The following is a 24,298-nucleotide window of genomic DNA, read 5'->3' as shown; positions in this document are numbered from 1 at the left end:
TAACGTACCTGGACATGAAAATAATAAAGCAACACACGTCATTACATGTACATATATACAAGGATAGGAATGAGGTGGATGAGCGATAAATCGCTTGACTTCTATACTAGTGGTCCAGGGTTCAAATCCTGGTGATGACTGGGATTTTTAATTTCGAGATCAGCCTCTGAGTCTACATTGCTCTAATCGGTACCTTACAATAGTCGTGGAAAAGTAAAGACGGTTGGTCGTTGTGCTGACTACATAAAACCCTCGTTAACCGAGAAACAGAAGACCATTGCACCATCTGCCCTCTAGATCGCAAGGTCTGAAAGGGGAACTTTATATACAAGGCATGACGGAGTGACTCGATAGACATGCGCCCAGAATCGGCCTTTAGATAATGTTCCATAAAACCAAAGTTATGCATATCGGATACATACTCCTATCAAGATTGGCCATACAGAGCTTAAATATGTTTTAAAAAAAACAACTTTTTTTTTAGGAAGCCTTATCAAGATATGGCATGTCAAATAGGCAAAGCAGGCATCGTCTTTAAATCTTTAAATGTGATTGAAGACCTACATCAATCCCGTCAACGCAATTATATCTACAACAACCACCTACACTTGAGTGGCTAAGGTCGCTGTGCAACAATGGCCAAGTAGGATTCTAGGAGTAAATTGCTGGGTTCATGTCACCAATAGAGAAATCCTTTCCCACACGGACACCTGCCCTATAAGTAAATTGGTTAAGGAAAATAGAATAAGATGTATAGATTATATCCTTATCCAAGAAGAAACATGTTTAACAAGCAAGTTGTTGCATAAATGTCGAAAAATGGAAAGCGAATACTGGGCCGTCCAACAAACGAGGCGTCAAAACTTCTGAGACATTCTAGAACTGGAGGACACCAGCCGGGAAATGAGTGTGGAAATCGCCTATGAAAAATCTGATCTATCTCTAGGAAGAACTTAGACTCTATGCGCTAAACGGCGAAAAGTGATATACATTTCTATTTATTTTACTATTAAAGAAAACTTTTCTATGTATGATATGTAATTAGTGCGTCCTATCTTTAGATAAGCTCAACTTATTTATTACTACTCAATAAACTCTCTTGTCATTACAAGGATACAGGCTACTACCATGATACTAACCACAAGGCCGTGTTTTGTATTAAAAGGTCACCCGAGACGTTGTCGAACAGAAACGTTAAATTTCACTTAGTAAGTTGTCCAGATTATTACAATTACTATCATTCCTATTATTATTATCTTTGAAACGAATGAGAATTCATTCTCTGGCGCTACAAGCGTCGAGTTTTGTTGCAGAGAAAAAAAATTCATCGTAGTCTTTTTAACAATTATTACTTTTTTTTTTTTTTTTTTTACAGTTTTCTAAAAACATTGATGAGAACTATTTTATATAAAGTATTAGGAGCCATTTAAAATGATATATTTAATTCTTTTCTTCCTAATGTTAAACATGGGTTAATAAAGACCTCGAGATGCACTTGATATGGTAACACCATTATTGACATTAATAATCTTAGAGACAGGGCAGAAGACTAGCAAACCAATTGTCTATTTCTTGAATTTAAAACCTGTTTTTTTTTTTCTATCTACCTTGTGTTATACTCCACCTGGCTACATTGACAGGTACGCAGAGTTTGAGTACCATAAGCTGAATGAGATCTGTTAAACGCCCAAAGACGACACGAAACTTTCTCCTAGATAACCAAATCCCCTCCCTCCAAGGTGTTCACAATAGAAATGAATGAGAAAGCACTAAATATAAATGAGTCTGTATATTAATTTTATAAGTAAAAGTTTGTTATTGATATTTATTTCTTGCATTATTAAAGGCTTTAAAACTCTAATTGTTTCAGAAAGCTGTATTCCAAATGGACAACTCCGAATACCTGTTTGACTCTGATAACAAAACGCATAAAAAGCCTTGGAGAAATATGTCCCTCGAGACATTCTATAGTCCTACAAGGACTGAATCTACTACACCTCGCTCTAGGACAACTTTTGACCACTATGTTTATAAGTTAGAGTTGCTTAGAAGGACAAGTTTTGATCTGTTTGACACACAAATACCACGTACGTCACGTGACTTCACATGTTTTGATGTTTGTTTGAAATTAAACAATCGCTATTTATTTAAACAAGATCAGCTCAAGTGCAATATTGTCCTTGCTGTCAAAACGCATTGTTTCCCAAACTGTAAGCCTAGTGTCCTACGAGTCCTTGATAGGTGTTCCACGAACTACTGGACTAATTAACCTCTAAGCCATCACTTGAATTAATATCTCTAAAAAAATAAGTATTCCGCTAAATACTCAAAATGGGAGAAAATTTGGGAAACACTGTCATAGAGACTAGCAGCTGGCAGCTCTGACGAAGGTGAAGGGACAAACACAATGGATGTCTCAAGAAAAGCTCAAAAGAAAGCGCTGAAGACGACTAATTATTAACAGATCCCCGTCTGACAAAGGCATCATTATGACAAATTATGCAGGCTTGCTAAAATGTCTGTACACATCTGTACACATCCTTAAATTTTTAGGTTCGAAGACATTGCATTTTTAAAAATAGATTTATAGGTTAAACATGAATCTATTTAGATTAGACTTAATCTAATTTTTACTGTTTACTCATTTCATGTTGTGTATAATTCGCTTGATTTTTTGTGATATAATATTTGGAAAAAAAGCTACTCTACCATGAACAACCTTTTTAAAAAAATCACAATTGAGGATTTATATAAATTGTAAATTAGATATATTGGTGATTAGTACAAGATAAGGTAATATAAATTGTAAATTAGATATATTGGTGATTAGTACAAGATAAGGTAATCTCCATGGTATTTGTTTTTAAAGGAGTAAACATTCCCTTTCAGACCTTATGATGATCTATAGGGCAGATAACGCAAATATCGTGTTTGTGTGGCCCACGGTTAACGAGGGTGTCATGTGGCCAGCACAATGACCGACCAGCTGTACTTTTCCCCAACAAATCTAATGCACCAATTGGAGCTGGGTGGTCTTAACTCTTTGTATCCTAACTAAAGATACCAGCGTTGATTCTACCAGAATGTGGTAAATAATTACGGAGAGAAAGAGTTAATGCTTACGGATACTTCCATACTCTGTAATCCGGACCCATAGACAGTTTTGTAAATAAGGATTGTTTTCAATGTATAAGAATCAGCACACACACACTGTACCTTGGTGTACAAAATGTTTGAAAAATAAACTATACATTACAGATATAATCTATATAGAATGTATAATGTAAGAATACATGTCATAGATATAATGCAGAGTTGCCTACAAGTACAAATCTTGCGTAATTTGTACGCAAATAGACACGAAAATACGCGAGTACGGTTTATAATCTGAGAATACGCATTTCCACCTCTAACGCAGAAACAAAAAATTAAAAAAAAAAGTAGTGCTTGCTAATCATCAGGTTGTCAATGCCTGGAAATAGATTATTCTTATTTGATCTATCTTTTTTTTGTGCGTGCTGACGCGCGATGATTGAAATGTTTACCAGTACTTACTGATCTATATAAAGCGGAGTTCCATTCAATGTGTCAGTTTATATGAGGTCTTTAAACTGATTAGGAATTAATTGATTGAATAGTTTTAATTCATCTAGACTGGATCTAGAACTAGAGATATTTTACGATGTCATGCACCTAAAATAGGATTTACGTAAATCTAGGTTTATAATAGATCTAGATTATTCTAGAATTAGATATAGATCTACATCATATAGGTCTTGATCGAAATCTAATTCTAGTCTAGATTTTGGATCTAGATGTGACCACAGCCAGGTGTGTACTAGATTTATAACTAATCTAGATCTTCTCAAAAGCAGCAATTAGCCATCCTTAATGGAATCTTAAAAAAAGGGGTGGGGGGTCAAGATTGTACAGGTCTAGATCTAGTTTTCTACATTCACGATAGACTTTTAAGAGCCTACAATTTCTTGGGGTTGTTAACATACCTTTAAATCAGTGATTCCCAAAGTGGTCTATATGGACCCCCAGGGGTCTACGACGACCTCCAGGGGGTCCACGGAAGTTAAAAAAGAAATTGGGGGTCTATGAGATGCTTTTGGGGGTCTACGCTAATGGATTCCATTTAAAACCATTACAAAATTATAGTCACCGGGCTATGCCTGCAATCGCCGATTTTTAATTGTTTCGTTGACGAATGCACTGCTATTTTTTTATTTTTTTAACATTTACTAATTCTGACCTAAGAGAACGACAGAGTGGATATAATTAGATTTGAATAAATAAAATGTCAATAAGACTTAATACTTATGTTTTTATTTTGTGGTAAGTGATTACCAGTTGTTTGAGTCTGATGGTAGAGATAGCGATTATTTAGTTCAACTGGAGAGTGGAATGCAACTAAATGTGGCATTTGAAGGTTATTAAGCTCTGTAGAGTAAACCTATTCAAGACTTCAAGATTCTATTTAAAACAATGTTAATAGTAATAATATATTAAAATAATCTGTATTATCCGCGAGGAAATTTGTTTTACAATTGTGCCTTACACATTACAATACATTATAAGAGCAAACAATTTGTAGGATATTGCACAAACTATACATTCGTACAACAGTTTCTCTTTACCATTGCATGTAAAATTTACAACTTAAATGGTTCAATTTGTTGAATGAGTTTTTTTGTGTCTATTTTAATTTTTGTGATCAGTGTCTTATATCTTCTTTGCGATGGTCATAGATTACAATCATGAAACAGAAGTGGTTGTTTTTTGCTTAAAATCTGTATAGCTTACCTATCAATGTTTTTTTTCTTCTTGACTAATTGTCCAAGTGTGCGCTTTGTTTGTTGGCGATGATCTTGGTACAGCATTGAACGTTACTATTTTATAAAGTATATTTTATTTTTTTATGTTCAGATTGCCATACATGGCAGTGATGTTGAAACTTAAAATAATGCAGACGTTAGCATGGTAAAACATTGATGCTTATCCTATTAGGACTATTTTTCACTATAATAAAAGAAATATTTTTTATGATGTTATTAATTTTATTTTATGTGCATTGATTTCTTAGAATGAATAATACGATGCTATACATCTGCTCTCATGGATGGGGTAGTTATTTCCTGACAACTGCAGAACCTCACTTTTATTTTCTTTTATTTTCAACACACATGATACTTTATTTGTACGCCTACCTAAGCTAATTCTTTCACTTTCAATCCTGGTGAAATCCTCTTGTGCGAATCGAAAGTTTTTATTTTAATAACTTTTTAAAATATCCTAATTATGTCTACAGGTAACTGATATTTAACATGGCCGAATCTAGAAAGAAATGTAGACAGTATAGTATTGAATATTTGAAATTTGGCTTCATTCCTTCCTCATCCAGCAAGCTAATACCTATGTGCCTTTTATGTAACAAAATTTTGTGTAATGATGCCATGAAACCATCTAAACTGGAGAATCATCTGAAATGATGCCACCCAGATAAAATCGATAAAGACTTGAAGTATTTTCAAACACTTAAAGATAGATCTCAGAATAGACCTACAGTGGACAAAATGTTCACTTCGACATCACAAAGAGAAGATGATGGTTTACGAGCATCTTACAATATTTCTTTACTGATAGCAAAATCCGGAAAACCTCACACTGTAGGTGAAAAATTGATTTTGCCTGCCGTTTCAGAAGTCTTACAAACTGTTGTATACAAGCCTGCTTCTGATATCATTAAAAGAATTCCTTTAAATAACAACACAGTTCAAAGACGAATAGATGAAATGAGATATGACACTGAAAACTTGTGTAAATATTTGCAAACTACATGCTTCTCTATACAGCTGGACGAGTCAACCTTGCCTAGTAATGAAGCATTATTGTTGGCATATTTTCGTTTTATTATGGATCAAGAAATCCACGAAGAACTTCTATTTTCAAAAACTTTCGCCATTGAGACAAAAGGCGAATCAATACAGAAAGTTTTGAAGGACTACTTTAAAGAAAAAGAGATCCCTTTAGGAAATAGAATATCAGTAGCAACAGATGGAGCACCTGCAATGGTTGGACGCTAACGAGGATTTGTGAGCCTTTTAAAAGAAAATGTACCCGGCGTGTTAGCAATACACTGCGTTATCCATAGACAACATTTAGTTGCTAAAAATCTCAGTGTCAGATTGCATGAATCTCTTCAGTTTGTCATTACTGCTGTTAATCGAATCCGAGCCAACGCTTTGAATACTCGATTATTTGCTCAATTGTGTGAAGAAAATGACGAAAACTTTCACCAACTGCTCCTTCACACTGAAGTTCGATGGTTGTTGAAAGGCTTATGATGGCTAGATTTTTTTCTCTTTTTGACACTGTTTCAGAGTTCTTGCATGATAAAGATTCAATTTTAAAACAAAATTTAATTAAGCGGAAATCGGACATTGCCAATTTGACAGACTTATTTCAGAAATTTAATGAAGTTAACTTGCAGCTACAAGGGGATAACCTGAATTTGATCAAAACAAAGTCCATAATCTTGCAAGAATAAAATTAATGAAGCAAAACATTGGTCGTGGCGAATTTTCCCAATTTCCAAATTTAGAACACACAAAATGTCAGGAGGAGGACATTTTCATTTATGTGCATTTGAATTCCCTATATTCTGATTTTCAAATTAGATTTGAGGATATTCTGAATATGGTAATACCTCAGTGGATTATCGATCCATATGTTGATATTATAGAAGAGGGTGATGTAGCATTGCAAGAAGAACTTCCAGGAATAAGTACTAATGAAGAACTGAAAGTACAATTTAAAAAAGGATATCAGCTCTTTTGGCTTCCAAAAGAAATACCCGATACGTATCCCATAGTATGGAATATGGTCAGAAAGTTTCTAATTGCTTTTCCATCTTCCTATCTTGTGGAAAGAGGGTTCAGTACTGTTACCAATCTTCTAATAAATACAAGAAACAAACTGGACATCACTAACAGAGGAGATTTGAGATTAAGCCTAACGAAATGGAAGCCCAACATTGATATGTTAGTATCAAAGCATCAGGCCCATCCTTCCCACTGATGTGCTTTGTACTCTTCTTTTTTTACTTCATACTTTCATGTAAAACTTATTAAATTTTATTTTGCTTCGCTTTAATTTGTATATATACCAATTAACATGTGCTTCATTATAATTTGTTTTACTTTTATTCACATAAATACAGTTTAAAAACAGTAAAAAAAAAATTGAGTTGTTACATTTACACAATTAAAATAATAGTTAAGCAGGGGGTCTACCGAAAACCGGAAAACATGTTAGGGGGTCTACGAGACAAAAAAGTTTGGGAACCACTGCTTTAAATGAACAAAACCATTCAACTGTTAATGAAGCTGCCAACAGATCTTCTATATAAATATTCTATAACAAGATTCAATTTATTTTAACTCTTTCTCTCCTAACTGACGATACCTGTGCTGATTCCACCAGAATGTGGTAAATAATTACGGAGAGAAAGAGTTTAACCACCAATTTCAGGAGAGAGTTCTTCTGAGAGAAAAGTGAGAAGGGTAGAGACTTTAATACAAGGATTGTTAGTTAGTAGGCCTAATCTAAACTTCTAACCTTACTTCTGTTTCTCTATCTGCTTATCCGGAATCAACAGTCCACCAACTTGCATGATAAAAGGAATTAAACTGATGTTTCCTGACTTGCAGAAGATATATTCTGTGGCAGATCTAAAGCGACTAGTTAGTTAGTTTCCATTACTTGTGAAGGCTGAGTGTGTTTGCAAAAGAAAATCTTTAATGAGGCTGACAAAAAAATATTAAATCCATGATCACATGCGCCCTTCTTCAACACATCTGTTTGTTTTATAAAACAACTTCAAGCATCAGCAACCAGAATAAACAGCTTTATCTTACAACAGCTATTCAGCAGACCAATAATCCAGCTTTTATATTAGAAACAAGTTCAATGACCAATTAGGATTATCTGCCTGAAAAAATCCTTAAATTTTTTTATTAGTGATAGTAGAGGATGCCAACGCTTTCATTGCTAACTCAGCAAAGAAAGATCTGAAAGAAAATCGGAATTCTTTCAAAATGTGATAAAATATGTTCAGTGTCTGGATTCCTTGTAAAATGTAAAGAAATTGTCTACAAACAAAACTACTTTTATAAAGCTAGATGTCACTGATCCAGCTAAACATTACACCTGGTTTAACTCTAAATTCACGTGTAACAAAAATCCCAATTCTTTTGAATGAATTTTCTGTTATCGTTATTATGGAATGTCGAATACACTAGAGTCACTAGAGTCATTATAATCGTAAAATCATTGCCAAGTAACAATAAAGGCATCATTCTGACATATTCTAGAAAAGTCTTTGACATAAAACTAAAAAGTAAATATTATAACAGATGTACAAAATGTCTTATATAAATTTATTTATTTAGGATTGCTGCAGTTCGTGTATGTATGAATTTTAGTCTTTCTTGAGTGTATTTCTATATATTTAGGAAAATGCGCATTTGACCCTCAAAATATACATTTCAAGGTCTGGGAATACGCATTTTCTTTTTGGCATGTAGACTAATAATGTCTAAAGTGTAATGGATGTAATGTCTGCCACAGCGCCAGAAGTAGAAAAGACAGTTCGATGGGCTGTCATCAATCAGTCAACATCAAGGTCAGACCCACCGAGCAGACGCCGCCGAAACGCAGTGCGTGACTACTACGTGGATGTGGTGGCGTTGATTGACAAAATACGCTTTCAATGGTTTCTACAACAAGCTAAACAACACTATGACAATGCGATGCAGAATATTCAAGATCACTATGCTATCATGTTTAGCGGGGTGAGTTCTCAAATTACTGAAACTCAAGAGTAATTATAACATGCAAAACATAAAAAATTAAGGTTACAAAGACAGTTTGTGTGGAAACACAACCTCAAAATCGGCCCCTGAAAAAGTCCACCCAGGCAGGTAAAAAGGCAGGTTTAATATTTTCAGAAAGAACATCAGAATGAAATTCTATCAAAGAACAATGACAGAAAAGAATGGAGAAAGAAGGTTGAAAGATTATGTGTTGTGCCCCTGAGGTCTAGCAGACCAAAGGATAGGTGAAAGTGAATGTGAAGTTGGATGTGAACCTGGCCTAATGTCTTATAATGAATATCTAATTGATCTAATTGTTTAGTAAAGGGTCAATCTCTTATTGAAATCCTAAAAGCAAAACAAACAAAAAATCCGTAAAAAGAATAATTTCTTTAGTTCAACGTTCCATGGGTACAGCATTGCACTGAGTTCAATCGATAATATAAAAAATTACTTATTAATTATTGTTTTAAATTATGTCCAACTTATATGCATACTAAATGCTGCACGGAAATCTGTGCTCTAAACTCTCCTCCCAATCACCTCAGTAAGGACCACAACAGGACCCCATCATAAAAGAGGAGATTTCAAACAAGATCAAAACGGTTATTGGGTCCCACGATGACCTACCGATTACTGTCGAAACTAACAGTAGAATAATCACAAATAAAACTTTTCTTGACAGTAGTAGACGAGTACAGATTTCTTGCTGTTAGATGCTAAGACTTCTATCCATAAATGAAGCCCGATCTTAAGTGATTCTCTCTTGACCTTGCCCAAAGACTAGTCAAACTTTATTTTAGTCTGTCTTGGATTTAAAAAAAAATATATTTTCTTAATAGAGATAAGCCTTAAGTTTTTTGCTGTTTTGTATTTAATATCCTTTACGTCCCTTCGTACAGTAAACTATATGGTTACTGACTTATTCTGTTTTTTTTCTTTTAGATTGACATGCTTTATAATGGCATCAACCATCCAAATTACACGGTTCACGTCCGTTTGTGTAAAATATTCGTCGATCAGGTATTAAATCTAAAAAAATAATTAGATAAAATCGCTTTATGTATATCTACATATTTTTTTCAAAAACAAAAAAAAAGGCTGAGTGGGTTGAGTTAAATATATCGATGCAATTAATAGCATTTAACGCAAAGTTGTAATGATAATTTTAAAAAAGTTCCCTTTGCAGACCTTGTTGTCTATAAGGCCACCCCTAACCCTAACACTTATAATATGATGGTCACTAGTTTCTGTGACCAAAGGTTAGCAAGGATGTTATGTGGCCAGCACAACGATCAACTTTTCCTTTACTTTTCCTTAACTAATGTCAGGTACCCATTAGAGCCGCGTGGAATCAGAGGCGCCCTAAGATCACGAAATATAAAATGACAGTTATCACCAGGATTCAACCCCCTGATTACCGTTTCGGAAGCCAAGTGCTTTACTACTTAACCACCAATGATAGTTTTGATAATATAGGAGCTAAATCTTTTCAGATGCACTTCTAAATATACAACTTTCATAAATGTGTAGCCCATTTATTATTAGCTGGCTGCTAATAATTAGGCATGTAAATAAAATTTGTATTAGATCTACATTCTAGACAATAATAAATCTGTTAAATAAGAAATATATATTTTTTACAAAAGCATATATCTACTGACTTTGCTTGTCAGTCTGTCAATGTGTCTGTCTGGTAAAAAGTTTGTATACGCTATTTCTCTGACACCCGAACTAAAATTTAACACAACTATTTTTTATTTGCATGACATCACACTAATCAAATTTAAAAAGTAACCTATTAGTTAGTTAAATATTGGTAATTCATTATTTTGTTTTTTTTATCTAGCTACGATCTAATCATTTGTCTGTAACAGTTGGTAAATAGGATGGGGGGGGGGGGGAGGTAGAGTGTCTGTCAATGTTAGCGTGATCGCTTTTTAAATGCATTAAAAAACAAAAGATTGTAGGACTTGAATTTAAACTTAAGCCTTCTCAAGGAGACTAATTATATCACCACATCTGTCAAGTACAATTTGTTTCCCTAGCTCAACATCAAACAAACAAACTAAGACTAAGACTAAGACTGCTTTATTGATTCTTAAGGAAATTTCTTGTGATTACAAGGACTCTGTTCTTATATAAAGACAACACAACAGAAACATACACATAAATACAACAGACACAATATAAAACTTTCATTCAGATTTCAGCGTCTACACACAGACATCTTGGTCTTTGTCATGTTGCCTGATCAACGGGTGGTGTTGATTTAGTCTGACCGAGTGAGGTACGAACGATTTTTTGTACCGCTATGTTCTTGTTTTGATTGACAGTAGTCGCCCACTTCACGACGACCTGACGTAGTTCTGATGGAGCGGGTGGCTGTTGTCTTCCAAGATTTTTTCGATTTTCCTTAGACACTTTTGTTCACAAAGTTCCTTTAAATGTTGTAATGTTGTGAGTGTAAATTTTTGATGCCCTTTTTATGATGTTTTCTAGATGGCGCAACAGGTTAGATGAAGTGTTGCCTTGCCAACAAGTTATTCCGTATGTTAGCAGATTTGGTATAGTCGTGCCGTAAAAAGTATTTAGGATCTTCTTATTTAGTTTAAAGCTATTGAGTTTGAATAGAAAAAAAAGTCGCTTTGCTGTTTTTTTTGTCAGAGTTCCAAGATGGTCTTCCCAAGAGAGATTGTTATTAACGATAACGCCTAGATATTTATATGCCTTCACTTGTTATATAGATGTAGTGTTTATTTGCAGTTCACGTTTAGTGTGTTTTTTCTTTCTGAAATCTATAAAAGTTCTTTAGTTTTTGTGACATTCAGTTCAAGAAAGTTGTCAGTGCACCAGTTTGTAAACTCTTCTATCGAGCTTCGATACTGAGTTTCGTCTCCTGAAATAAGACCCGACTATGGCAGTATCATCAGCGAATTTAATGAGTTTAACTGAGTCATAGATGCTTCTTATGTCATTAGTGTAAAGAGTGTACAGTACAGGAGAAAGTACACAACCTTGTTGAGCACCCGTACATAGTACTCGAGTTGACGATTTAGTGTTGTTGACTTTAACATACTGGGGGCGTTGGGTTAAAAAGTTTAGAACCCATGCTTGTAAGTAAGGGCTTACATTCAAGTTACTCAGTTTGTTTATCATTAGATGTGGCTGTATGGTATTGAAAGCCAAGGAGAAATCTATTAATAGGATTCGTGCATATATTTTGGGTGTATCGAGATGCTTATAATGCTGGTTCAAAAGTAATAGAATGGCATCCTCAGTTGCCCTAGCTGCTTTATATGCAAATTGGTGAGGGTCTAGGCTGTTATTGACTTTTGCTACAAGTTGTTTATTAGCTTTTTTTATTACCAATATTTAATTAACTTATTTTAAAATTGATTTTTGCTTTGTCGGGCATAAAAAAAAACTCATTAAAAATACTTTTAACATAAAATAAAACAAAATATTTATAAAAATTATCAATTGGTTTCTTTACATATTTTACAAAACTTTGTACTGATATACTGATATATTACCGCACATAAGATTATAGGGGACTCATAAAATTTAAATAGAAAATTTACTATTACAGCAAGAGCACAAAGTCATGAAAAAAAACCTCTGGGCAGGCAAGTCCACCTACTCCCATTTGAGTATTAAGGAACAATGACACGAATATTGTGATATACAGAAAGAATACAAAATTGCCGGCTAAAATTATTTTGTTATAAAGCTTATATCAACTCAAACTGTCTGTCTGGTAAAAAGCTTCAACACATCATTTCCCCACACTCTATTTCAAATCAAGCTGAAATTTTTGTTCAACTAATTAATCTACCTGACAACAATCAGCAAAAAAAAAAAATGAAAAAAAAATTAATGAACTATTGGTAATTAGTTATTTAGTTTATTATCTTGAACAAAAAAAAAAGAAATCGTACTTGACAAATATGGTGGTAAAAGTAGAATTAGTCCCCTTGATTAGGCTTTAGGGTAATTATGTTGTTGCTGTTATTTTATGCTAACACAATAACAGTAACCCAAATACACCATTCTCTCCCTCTTCCTTTCCCTAACTGGTCCAGACAAGTGATAGGATCATAGCTCATTGAGAAAGCTAAAAGCATGATAATGGGCTAAGCTGAAAAAAAAATGGAAAAAAAAAATCTTTCTAATTGCACAGAATTTGTCTAGATCTATCACGATTTAGTCGCATGACTACTAAAAACTAATTGATACAGTTACACCTAATATAAGCATTTTTTTTTTAAAGTATGTTTTATGTTGTTGTTTTTTTGTTTTGTTTTACAAAGATCAACTCCCTCTGTCTGTCTGGCAAAACAATGTGTAAGGTTAAAGATGGGAACATAACTAAAGCCTTACTTATGATCGAACATTCTAGACCATAATAAATTACTTCAATAAGAAAAACATATTTATAAGTTATTTCTCCAACACTCATTCTCAGATCAAGTTTCAACTTGCACTAGACTTGAATTAATTTTAAAACATATTAATTTATTACTGGTAATTAATTATTTTGTTTAACGCCGATAAAGGGAAATTAATCATTCGGTATTTAAAGTATGTAGGGTTTTGTCAACTTAAAAAGTTGTACAATCTATTTCTCCCACACCCCTTTCACGGATCAAGTTGAAACTATATCGGCACTTTTCTTTGATTTGGATACATCATCTGCTTGAAGAGTGGGGAGCTGCTGTGTGGGCGACATCGCTCTGAACTTACCTAACACCAGGCATTCATCTCATTTCTATAAGATTACCCACAGTAGCTTCACAACTAATGGACACCATACATTGATAATTAAATCTTTGGTTTGATATTGAATTGTTGTGGGCTAATCTAATCTGACTTCGACTATGTATCAATAATTACTTAACATTAGCCACAGAACATTACAAAAATAGATATACTTGATAACAACATTCAGTTCTATAAAATGAGACTTTATTAACAACTGGGAAATCCGTCCAGTCTTTCTAAAACGTCGCTATATCTAACTGCTATTCAACTACTATTCAAAACACAGCCTACTTCTAACATAACGCCATGTTGGTCTCCTGTTCGCCTAAGTCTACTACGTCATTAGTCTGTCTTACTACGTCATTACTTTTACCGTCGCTAAAACTATACACAATATATTTAACTAACAAAACTAACCTACTCTCTAAACTAGTACATTACATTTCCTTCCCCCTTTCTAAAAAAATTGTTTCATTTTTACAAAAAGTACAGTAAAATGTCTTTACAATAGCAAGGAGAATTTTGTTTGAAAAAACAAATACAGTAAATATGGGGATGGACAACACAACAAATAGATTCTCTTGACATCTCAGGTAGGTTCACTGGTATCTCACAAAGTTCGTTCACAGACATCTCTCTGCGTTAAGTTCAATGACAATTAACCAAAGTAAGTCCTTTGACATCCAACAAGGTAAGCTCAGTAACACACTATTACTGACCAAATAGTAATGTCACTGTAAAACACAACTTTAAAAAGTCCATATAGTCTCTGACACAATACTGCTGAGTGAGGTATCTGACGTGATACACAGTTCAATACTAGGACTTCTGTTGAATGTGGTACGTGATGTGATACACAGTTCGATACCACTAAGACTTCTGTTGAATGTGGTACGTGATGTGATACACAGTTCAATACTAGGACTTCTGTTGAATGTGGTACGTGATGTGATATACAGTTCAATACTAGGACTTCTGTTAAATGTGGTACGTGATGTGATACACAGTTCAATACTAGGACTTCTGTTGAATGTGGTACGTGATGTGATACACAGTTCAATACTAGGACTTCTGTTGAATGTGGTACGTAATGTGATACACAGTTCAAAGTGTGACCTTTTTGCACATAGTGTAACAGTCCATGAGTACGAAAGTTCACGTTGTAGTTACCACAAGTTACGCTGTACACGGTTCAAGCTCTACCTTGTACAAGATAAAAGTTCATCACATCACAATAATGTTGTTTACGATGCCAAGTACCATCTCACTGTCCATCTTCAAGAGCATCAAGAAGCATCACAACTTCATGACATTTTCCTATTATGGATACAAACAGCAAAAATCCATTAACAACTTATTACAACGTTTAAACAGTGATACTTGAGGCATCCCTAAATTTCAAACCCATCAATAGATTCAAGCTTATTTCTTCCTTCGCTTACCATTTCTTCAGGAATCTAAAATTTACAAATGATCGATGTGATGATACACACAAAGAAAATATAATACTTCTGCTCATACTTACTTTCCAATAAGCTTTCAATATATATTATCTCCCTTTAAAACTATAACTCTTCAAATTATTTCCCTTTCTCATCAATATAGTCTCATGAGTATCATACTATAGCATACAAATAAATATCATAACATATACAACTTATTTACAACCTAAAAGAACTCAACATGTTCATGCACTATACAATTAAACCAATGCTAGTATATATATCTATATATACTTATAAGTAAACCATCAAGAATTTACTTTCTCCAACTATATTCTGCTTCTCCATTTCTTCTTTGGTAATGTCCATATGACCTACAATTATCTCTTGTACCCTGGTACTCATCAGAGTTACATCTTCTCTGAGGGTTCCCTCTATGATTCTGTCTATCATAGGCATTACTATCAAAATGTCTGTCATACTCATAATGGTCAGATCTTCTATCTGAATAGTCATAACTTCTGCATTGCCTGGCAATATGTCCCTTTTTTTGACATTTAAAACAAATAATGTTTCTTCTCACTTTACCATAAGAATTTCTTTGTCTCATTTAGTATTCATGTCTTCTATTCCAGCTATCTATCTCTCTTTGAGTCAGTTCCTTTAGTCCATGTATATTGCCTAAAAGCAAATCATGAGACAATCCTGGTATTGCTAAACCTTTACAATAACCAGTATAAAATGGTGTTTCTAAGAAAACTTTACAGGCTTGATAGCGCTTGATACTGCCATCTATCAACCTTACTTTTTTCTCATAGCCTAATAAACAATCTGGTTTAACTAAGTTACTCCTAATTCCAACTGTAATGCATCCCGAATCTTTGACAAACCTCATAGGTTTCCCATTGATAAAATCAGAGTGTACTCTCACTCTGTTGGTTTCATCTTCTGGAAAATTTATTTCTTCTACACCCCAACAATAGTTCATCTCTTCTACTTCTTCACTTTCACTACTTTCTCTACTGTCCCTATCATTGGTGAAATACACTCTACTTTTGTTATTTCTGTTTCTCTTCTCTTTAAACTCAACTTTCCTACTCTGTTTCCTGTAACTGTCCATATTTTCTGATCTATTGTAATTCACTTTTTTACAGTGTGCTGCAATATGTCATCTACCTTGACAATTAAAACAGATGATCTCTCTATAGTTTGTATTATCTCTATTTCTATCATTTCTGCTTTCATGTCTCTCTTTACTCTTAGTTACTTTACTATATCCTACAAAATCAATCTGTTTCTTGTCTTTATTTGAAAATGAATTATTAGGATAAGCACTGCTGTAAGTTCTCATAATAATAACTATGTCCTCTAAAGTTTTTGGTTTTCTCTCTTTTATAAATGACTGTAACTGAGATTCACATTTGTTTGTAAAGTTATCTATCAAAATAAAGTTTTTAAGTCCCTCATAGCTTTGATCAATTTGCTCAAATGACATCCATTTACTGAAATAATCTTTTTCAAGATTTACTGTTGTTTGAGGATCTATCTGACTACTAGGAAAATTTTTGAAAATATTTTTTCCTAAATGTACTGGCATTATGACCATAGGCATTAAGAAGCTCTTTCTTTAATATATCATAACTATTCTGAATGGCATGATCATGGTTCTGACAAATAGTTAATGCTTGACCTTGAACAAAATCAAGTAAAATTTGAGACCATTCATTTTCTCTTATGTTACAACTGCTCATTTTGATCTCAAAACGCTTTAAATAGTCTGAAATACTGTCTTTATCTTCCTGAAATGGCTGCAGTTTCTTTCTCAGCCAATGATTAGTACTTTGATTATCCCTATTTTCATTCATGCTATTACCATTACTTGTACTATTACTATTCTTTATGTTTTTACTCTGAACAGTAGGCCTATCATTTGTGTTTTGTTTTTTCAATTCAGCATCTAACCTCAATTTCTCTAAATCATACTGTAATTTTCTATCTGCCTCTTCTTTTATTAATTGTGCTTCTCTATATTTTTCTTTCTCCCTTATCTTGTCTATTCTATGTCTCTGTATTGTTACCATTTGCTGCACATAGCCAGTTAGATCCTTCCCTTTAAGTTATAATTGTTTAGCCTCAGCAATAATTTGCTGGCGAAAAGTCTCCATATCATCTCCTGGAGCTGTAGCCATTATGTTACTATTATAATCTTAGACAACAACACTATTTCTATAAATGACAACGGTACTTAGTTTAACACTGGTTTCTTACATAGACAATAGTATACTGCTAATTGTCTAGACTCTCCTTAGATCTAGATTACTACTAGATAAAGCTAAATAAATGTAGCCTACTTTATCAATACGTAAGATTATCACACAAATAATTAATTGAATAAAGAAATAAATATATATACCAAAACCAAATACATCTATGAGAGATGAGACTTTCGTCTGATAGAAAGATTAGAGACAAAAGTGATACAATAGTTTTGAAACGGTACGAGACTTTAAAAAAAAAGGAAATGATTCACGTTTACATACAAGACAAGTTTACAACTATACGTATACGTGGGCTCCTTGCTAGTAAATACCCAATTTTAAGAACACTCCCGGTTCACCCTGATTTAACCTGGTAGCAATAAACCAGCAAGTGGCCACTGAGTCCTATAGAATCTATTTTAAACACACTAATAGAAGGAAAAATAAACTTATCTTTTATATTGAAATCTCTTTCGGCCAACAAGTATCACACAAGGGTCAGTGGTCAGTTCAGGCTCCTCCGTCCTGGCAATCTGGATGGCTTCGGTTCACAGCTCAAGTGTAGACCAACTCTTGGCAAAGTGTTGCTATCACCCAACATACAGTGTAATGTTCTCTGAAGGTGACGATATCGGTTCAGTCAAACTTCCGGTTCCACGGTTCCTCAAGGCAGGTAGTAACGGCTCAGGTTCCTCTTCGACGAATAAGTTCTAAAGTGGTAAGAGTGCAGTCAATCTGGCAGTAATAGTTCAATGTCCTCTACGACGAATCCCTTCTACGGCGTCTGTTTCAATGATGACGACGACAATAATAATTCACAACTACTTCGACGCTAATGTCTCTGGTGCAGCGCAGTCCCCGATGAAAACAAGCTCACACAGATGTAGTGAGGTATACGACGCTAATGTCTCTGGTGCAGCGCAGTCCCCGATGAAAACAAGCTCACAGGTGTGGTGAGGTATACGACGATAATGTCTCTGGTGCAGCGCAGTCCCCGATGAAAACAAGCTCACACAGATGTGGTGAGGTATACGACGCTAATGTCTCTGGTGCAGCGCAGTCCCCGATGAAAACAAGCTCACACAGATGTGGTGAGGTATACGACGATAATGTCTCTGGTGCAGCGCAGTCCCCGATGAAAACAAGCTCACACAGATGTGGTGAGGTATACGACGATAATGTCTCTGGTGCAGCGCAGTCCCCGATGAAAACAAGCTCACACAGATGTGGTGAGGTATACGACGATAATGTAGTCAGCGACGACTCAAAACAATCTTGACGGCGACAAAGATGAAGCTCCAAATAACAGCTCAATGTTTCACTTCCACTATCTTCAGGTCAGGAACAACAGTCAATACTGAGACAAGCTAGTGGTGCTGTCTCACTCAAGAGAGATACAAAAAAATAGCTAAGTCCAACTCTCTCTCTAATGAACAAAATACGCAACCTCACAGGTTGAACAGACGAGCACCCAGTGTGGTAGTAGGGTATACCATCACTCGTGTGTAGATCTAGTGGATCTAGACTAGTACTTTAGAAGAATGACGTCTTCTATACATCACTGTCAAAGTGATTCTAACGGTCAACTTCGATGACCTTACAAAGTTAATAACGAGCGCCGCTCAAAATATTGTAGGCCGACTTCACGACGAATGACTTACTTGACAGCGAAGTGAAGCTGTGGACTTCTCAATGTTCCACGAACTCTAGTTCAACTGCTACAAATTTCTAGCTCACTTCAGGCAATGTTCTGGCGTTCTTCGATCCCTTCTCTTGGTCGTCAAAATAATGGCGTGGCGTTCGTTCTGGCCTCGGGGTCGCCAAAATAATGTTGTGGGCTAATCTAATCTGACTTCATGTTGTGCAATTATTACTTTAACATTAGCCACAGAACATTACAAAATAGATAGACTTGATAACAACATTCAGTTATATAAAATGAGACTTTATTAACCACTGGGAAATCCGTCCAGTCTTTCTAAAACTTCGCTATATCTAACTGATATTAAACTACTATTCAAAACACAGCCTACTTCTAACATAACGCCATGTTGGTCTCCTGTTCGCCTAAGTCTACTACGTCATTACTTTTACCGTCCTTAAAACTATACACAATATATTTAACTAACAAAACTAACCTACTCTCTAAACTAGTACATTACAGAATTAAGGAAATACCTTCTACATTGTTAGGATATATTCTTATATGTGCGGAGTTCTTCCTAGGATTATTATTTTTTTTTTTTGCTTTTTAAATAAATGAATAACATTAACAGATTTTCTTCCCCAGAAACCCAATGCTTCAATTTTTATTGACAAGTACGCTTCGGATGGTAAATTGAAGAGCCCCCAGGCTCTTAAAGCTCTCGAAAAAATTTTTGCTGGAGCTGGCCGTCCAATCGTCGGATTTTATGATCACGTGATACTGTTTACTGGGTAAGAACTTTACGATCACGTGATACTGTTTACTGGGTAAGAATTTTCCTAGCATTTATTTAAGAGGGGAGAGAATAGGGGTGTCAAATGTAATGCATACGTGGCTGCCTGGTCGTGCGGTTTGCGCGCTGGACTGTCATTCAGATTTATCGATGGTCCCGGGTTCAAACCCTGCCCGCTCCCATCCCCCGTCGTACTGCGGGAGGTTTGGACTAGGAAGAAATTATCTTCAACTCTGAAGGAACATCCGAAACATGTAAAACATTTTACAAACATTTTAATTTGTGTAAGGTTAAATATGGGAACCGAACTAGAGCCTTACTTATGGTCGAACGTAATCCGAACTTTTATACCGCTAAATGTTAACCGAACGTAACGAATGGTCCTTACCAGGGGCGTCACTAAAGGGGTGTGCGGTCCGTACCGGGTGACGCCGACTCTAGTGAAGCCACTAGTCATTAAGAAACAAAATGAAGCTTCGCAGCATTGCAAATTTTAATGAAAAAAAAAAAAAAGAAGTTGGTGTGATGTCATAAGGCTACTGTTTGTATGTTACACGACAATGTGCCGACATCCACAGAACAGGGCTGACTCCAATGCGATTTAACTATTTGGACTTTTATAATTTGTGAGATGGATTGAACCAGGCTGTGAAAGTATGCAAGATTTAAAGACTTATTTTTTTTGTCGAGCTTCGATGAAAATTTTAAACTGTCAAACTTTGCACTACTTTTAAGACCTATTGTGCATTTGAAAAATAATGTTATGACCTCTGCCGTGTACACTGCCATCATAGACAGGGCGTGCTCTAGCCTGTGCACTGCTCGAGACGAGAACTTGGAATGTGGCATTAGTAATACAACGAAGTTCCTTCCAAGTTCCAGGCAAGAGAAGTAACTGTGCTAAAGGCAGACGTTGTAAGTGTTTGCAATAACACTTAAATAAACACCTTTCCTAATTTAGTTACCTCCCTGAAAATTTATAAATTATGTTATTTTAATGACTAAAGAACATTACAAATCTGTTTTTTTTAGAGATGTTTGGAATATACTAGCTAAGTCTTGCTATTAGAATGTCTGCAACTAGTTACTACATAGCGTTTTAGTGCGACAAATGCAAAAAGTTAATAATAAATAGTTACTCTTTCAGATATTGTGGTCTATAGGGCAGTTGACACATGGGTCATCTGTTTCTGTGGCCTACGGTTAACTAGGGTGTCATGTGGCCAGCACAACGACCAACCGCTTTTAATGTTCCCCAACTAATGTCAGGTACCCATTAGAGTTGGGTGGAATCAGAGGCACCCAAAGATAAGAAATTAATATTCCCAGTCTTCTTCATGATTCCAACTCGGAACTACTAGTTTACTACTAGTTTACCGCTTAGCCGCCGCACCTCAAAAAGTGAAATCGCTTGGTTCAATCGCAATGTTTAGACAGAGGGCGGATTTAAAATATTAACAAAAGAATATACTTTATATGTATTTGTAAATATCTTAAAACTTTGTAGAATTGTACAGCAATGAAGGTCTCGTCACCACCAAAACTATTATAGGACTTTTACAATGAACATTCTTCTCTGCCATAACTACTATAGGACTCTTACAATGAACATTCTTCTCTGCCATAACTACTATAGGACTTTTACAATGAACATTCTTCTCTGCCATAACTACTATAGGACTCTTACAATGAATATTCTTCTCTGCCATAACTACTATAGGAGTTTACAATGAACATCTCAGGGGAGACGACTTCAGTTATCAAATGACTATGAATCCAGAAATTACAATATCTCTTAATATATAATTTTTATGTAATTTAAACTAAAATGATTAAATGTTTTATCATTGCATGTGATTCCTTCGTCACTGTCCAAACTTTGTCTTTCTTGCTGGTCTATGGCTATTAAACAACAAGCACGATAGAGTCGTTTTCAGATGAATGAAGAATAAAAGCTTATCCATTTGTATGTTGCAGCTATGACCTCTTTAAATACGACAAATCCGGCAATAAAATTTACACATATGCAGGTAAGTAAGTGCCTACTATAGGTACTACTTTTGTTGATTATGTTTGCATATAGGATTGTAAACAGCAGCCATTACAGCCTGTATGAAAAGATTCAAGGAATTCTATGTTTATTTATTATTTTTACTATTTTTTCATTGGTCCATTGGTTAGGGCCGAGTGACGGCGCTTGAGTTTTGTTATTGGTTGTTGTTAGAGGCCTGAGTTATGGAGCCTACTCGTGCGATATGAGTAATATTGAAGTCAGTTTTAGAATTTTGTATATATTCAGTTAGTTAACGTTTGATGCGTTGTCTTCAGCTACAGATACCCTGATTACTTTTATTAAAGTTATATTTTTGTTGTTAATTCATCTCTGGCGTCTCTTGAATTATTGAAAGAAGTACTAGTACCTTCTGTGTCAAGTATAATCCCAGTAAGGAGTTCACAACAATCACAACACTACTACTTAAATCTCTAATTAAGATATTATGATTGCAATGCTTATACTCTCAGTACCAAATTGTCTGACTATGTGGAATCTAGTACACGCTATTTTTGTTCCTAGTGTCTTCTTAAACCTTCTTATTGATACCCCTCCCTACCTCGAACGTTCGAATAGTTCTGCAAGTGTGACATTTACGTTCTAAAAGCGAAATTTCATCTTCCTTTAGGTAGCACTTATGTGGGAACAATGTGTCGAACAGATGGGACTAGCTGTGCAGTAGTAGAAGACGACAGAGGACCTGATATATTAACAATTGCACATGAACTAGGACATAGGTAATCATTTTTTAAACAGAACACATTATTTATTTGTTTTATATAATTTTATTATTCCTTTCTTTACTCTATTTAATAGACAGGTTAGTAAAATTTATTAAAATTATCTCATAGCCCATGACAATACAAATATCGATTGGAATAAAGTAACCAATAATTAAATCAATTTAAGTAAAAAAAAAAGTTCCCCTTTCAGACCTTGTGGTCTATAGGGCATTTTATGTAAAATTCATGTTTCTGTGGCCTACGGTTAACAAGGGTGTCATGTGGCCATCAAAACCACCAACCGCCTTTAACTTTACCCAACTAATGTCAAGCACCCAAAAGAGGTATGTGGACTCAGAGTTGCCCAAAGATCCCGAAATTAAAATCCAAGTCTTTACTAGGCTGTGTAAAAAAATCATACTTATCCGTGCGACGGTTTAAGAGATCTTTATATCAATGAGTCCGTTGATAAGTGGATTTTTCGTAAATATTTTAAAGCTATTCTGGTAGCCTTAACAAAGATAGCCCCTCTTTCTCACCCTTCACCTTGTCTTTCCCAACTAGTTCTGTGAAGTGCTAGGATCATCGAGCATTTAGAAAGCTAAAAGTATGAATTTTAAAAAAAAATTTCCAACCGTTTAAATAAACTCTCTTAAATAAACTCTCTTAAATAAACAATAAAATACTTACTTTTTAGGGGAACAAAGAAATCAACAGCTTGTTATATTTTTATAATAGTATGCTGTTTAGAGTTGAAGTCTATTAGCTTCACCTCGACTAACTTTAAGCTTAAGATCAGTAATAGCTTATGACCTTTTTACAAAGCTGATATTCACTTACTCTGTCCTTCTGATTGGTACAAAAGTTTGAGCAGGTTTTTCTCTAATTACTCATTCTCGAAACTGGTTGAAACATTGCACAATTATTTATTTAACCTAACAACTCACGAGTCAATCAAAAGAATTAATCAATTATTAAATTATTATTCGGGATTTATTTTATATATTTTTTTAATATCGAAATGAGGAGAATAAATGTGACTTATTGAGAGATGGAGATGTGGATGTATGTATAGATTTAATCCCCTCATTACGTTATGACCTGCAACTCTTCTCTTTCACTTCTACGATCATGTTAACATTTTGCTTAATTGTTCAATGTAGTGTTCAATTGTTTAATAACCAATTAGTTAATCAATTAGCACTAATTAATTATTTTTTTAGCTGAAAGGGAGTTAAATTCTTCCATTTTCAGATGAATGTCAGTAATTAATGGTTTTTCTCCTTATATAACATTTTATTTTTTTTTTTATTTTTTTTTTCATTTGCTTATTTATAAATGTTATATTACGACTCTTGTCTGTCTGTTACACAGTGTTCTACAGTTTATTGCTCCCACTTTCCATTCCCGGATCAAGTTCAATATTTACACAATTATTCATTGTACCAAACTCTGACGATACGGAACTTACATGCGAAAATTTATATGAGTTTTTCCAGCAAGGGTTATTTATTTTTAAGTCTTTCCATCATTTTCTTGTCCACCCATAACTAGATTCTTTTATAATTTATCTCCCCTCGTCTGGACAAAGGTAGTGGCTTTAACTGGTCAAAACTCGACTTAAAAGATAAACTAGCTTCTCTAGGTAGGACGCAATCATCTTCTTTTTTTTGAAGTAACGTCTGTATCATATAAGATAAGATAGGGTTAAGTTTTAATTATTGGCCGCTGGACGGGTGACC

The 24,298-nt window shown here is 34.6% G+C and overlaps 1 protein-coding gene across 2 annotated transcripts in view; it reads left to right on the top strand.

The window, feature by feature from the left end:
• The window catches only part of LOC106053597 (uncharacterized), a 69,340-nt gene that overhangs the window by 8,957 nt on the left and 36,085 nt on the right, over nucleotides 1-24,298 (top strand). For both annotated transcript variants that reach the window (XM_056033672.1, XM_056033673.1), the window contains exons 4-10: nucleotides 1,113-1,208; nucleotides 1,871-2,087; nucleotides 8,635-8,858; nucleotides 9,825-9,902; nucleotides 19,634-19,779; nucleotides 21,759-21,811; nucleotides 22,463-22,571. In XM_056033672.1, the coding sequence (XP_055889647.1) occupies nucleotides 1,113-1,208; nucleotides 1,871-2,087; nucleotides 8,635-8,858; nucleotides 9,825-9,902; nucleotides 19,634-19,779; nucleotides 21,759-21,811; nucleotides 22,463-22,571 (923 nt within the window). The remainder of the gene's footprint in view (nucleotides 1-1,112; nucleotides 1,209-1,870; nucleotides 2,088-8,634; nucleotides 8,859-9,824; nucleotides 9,903-19,633; nucleotides 19,780-21,758; nucleotides 21,812-22,462; nucleotides 22,572-24,298) is intronic.

The sequence above is a fragment of the Biomphalaria glabrata genome, chromosome 6 (genome assembly GCF_947242115.1).
Source record: "Biomphalaria glabrata chromosome 6, xgBioGlab47.1, whole genome shotgun sequence".
Lineage (NCBI taxonomy): Eukaryota > Metazoa > Mollusca > Gastropoda > Planorbidae > Biomphalaria > Biomphalaria glabrata.
This window is presented reverse-complemented; position numbering and strand designations above follow the sequence as displayed.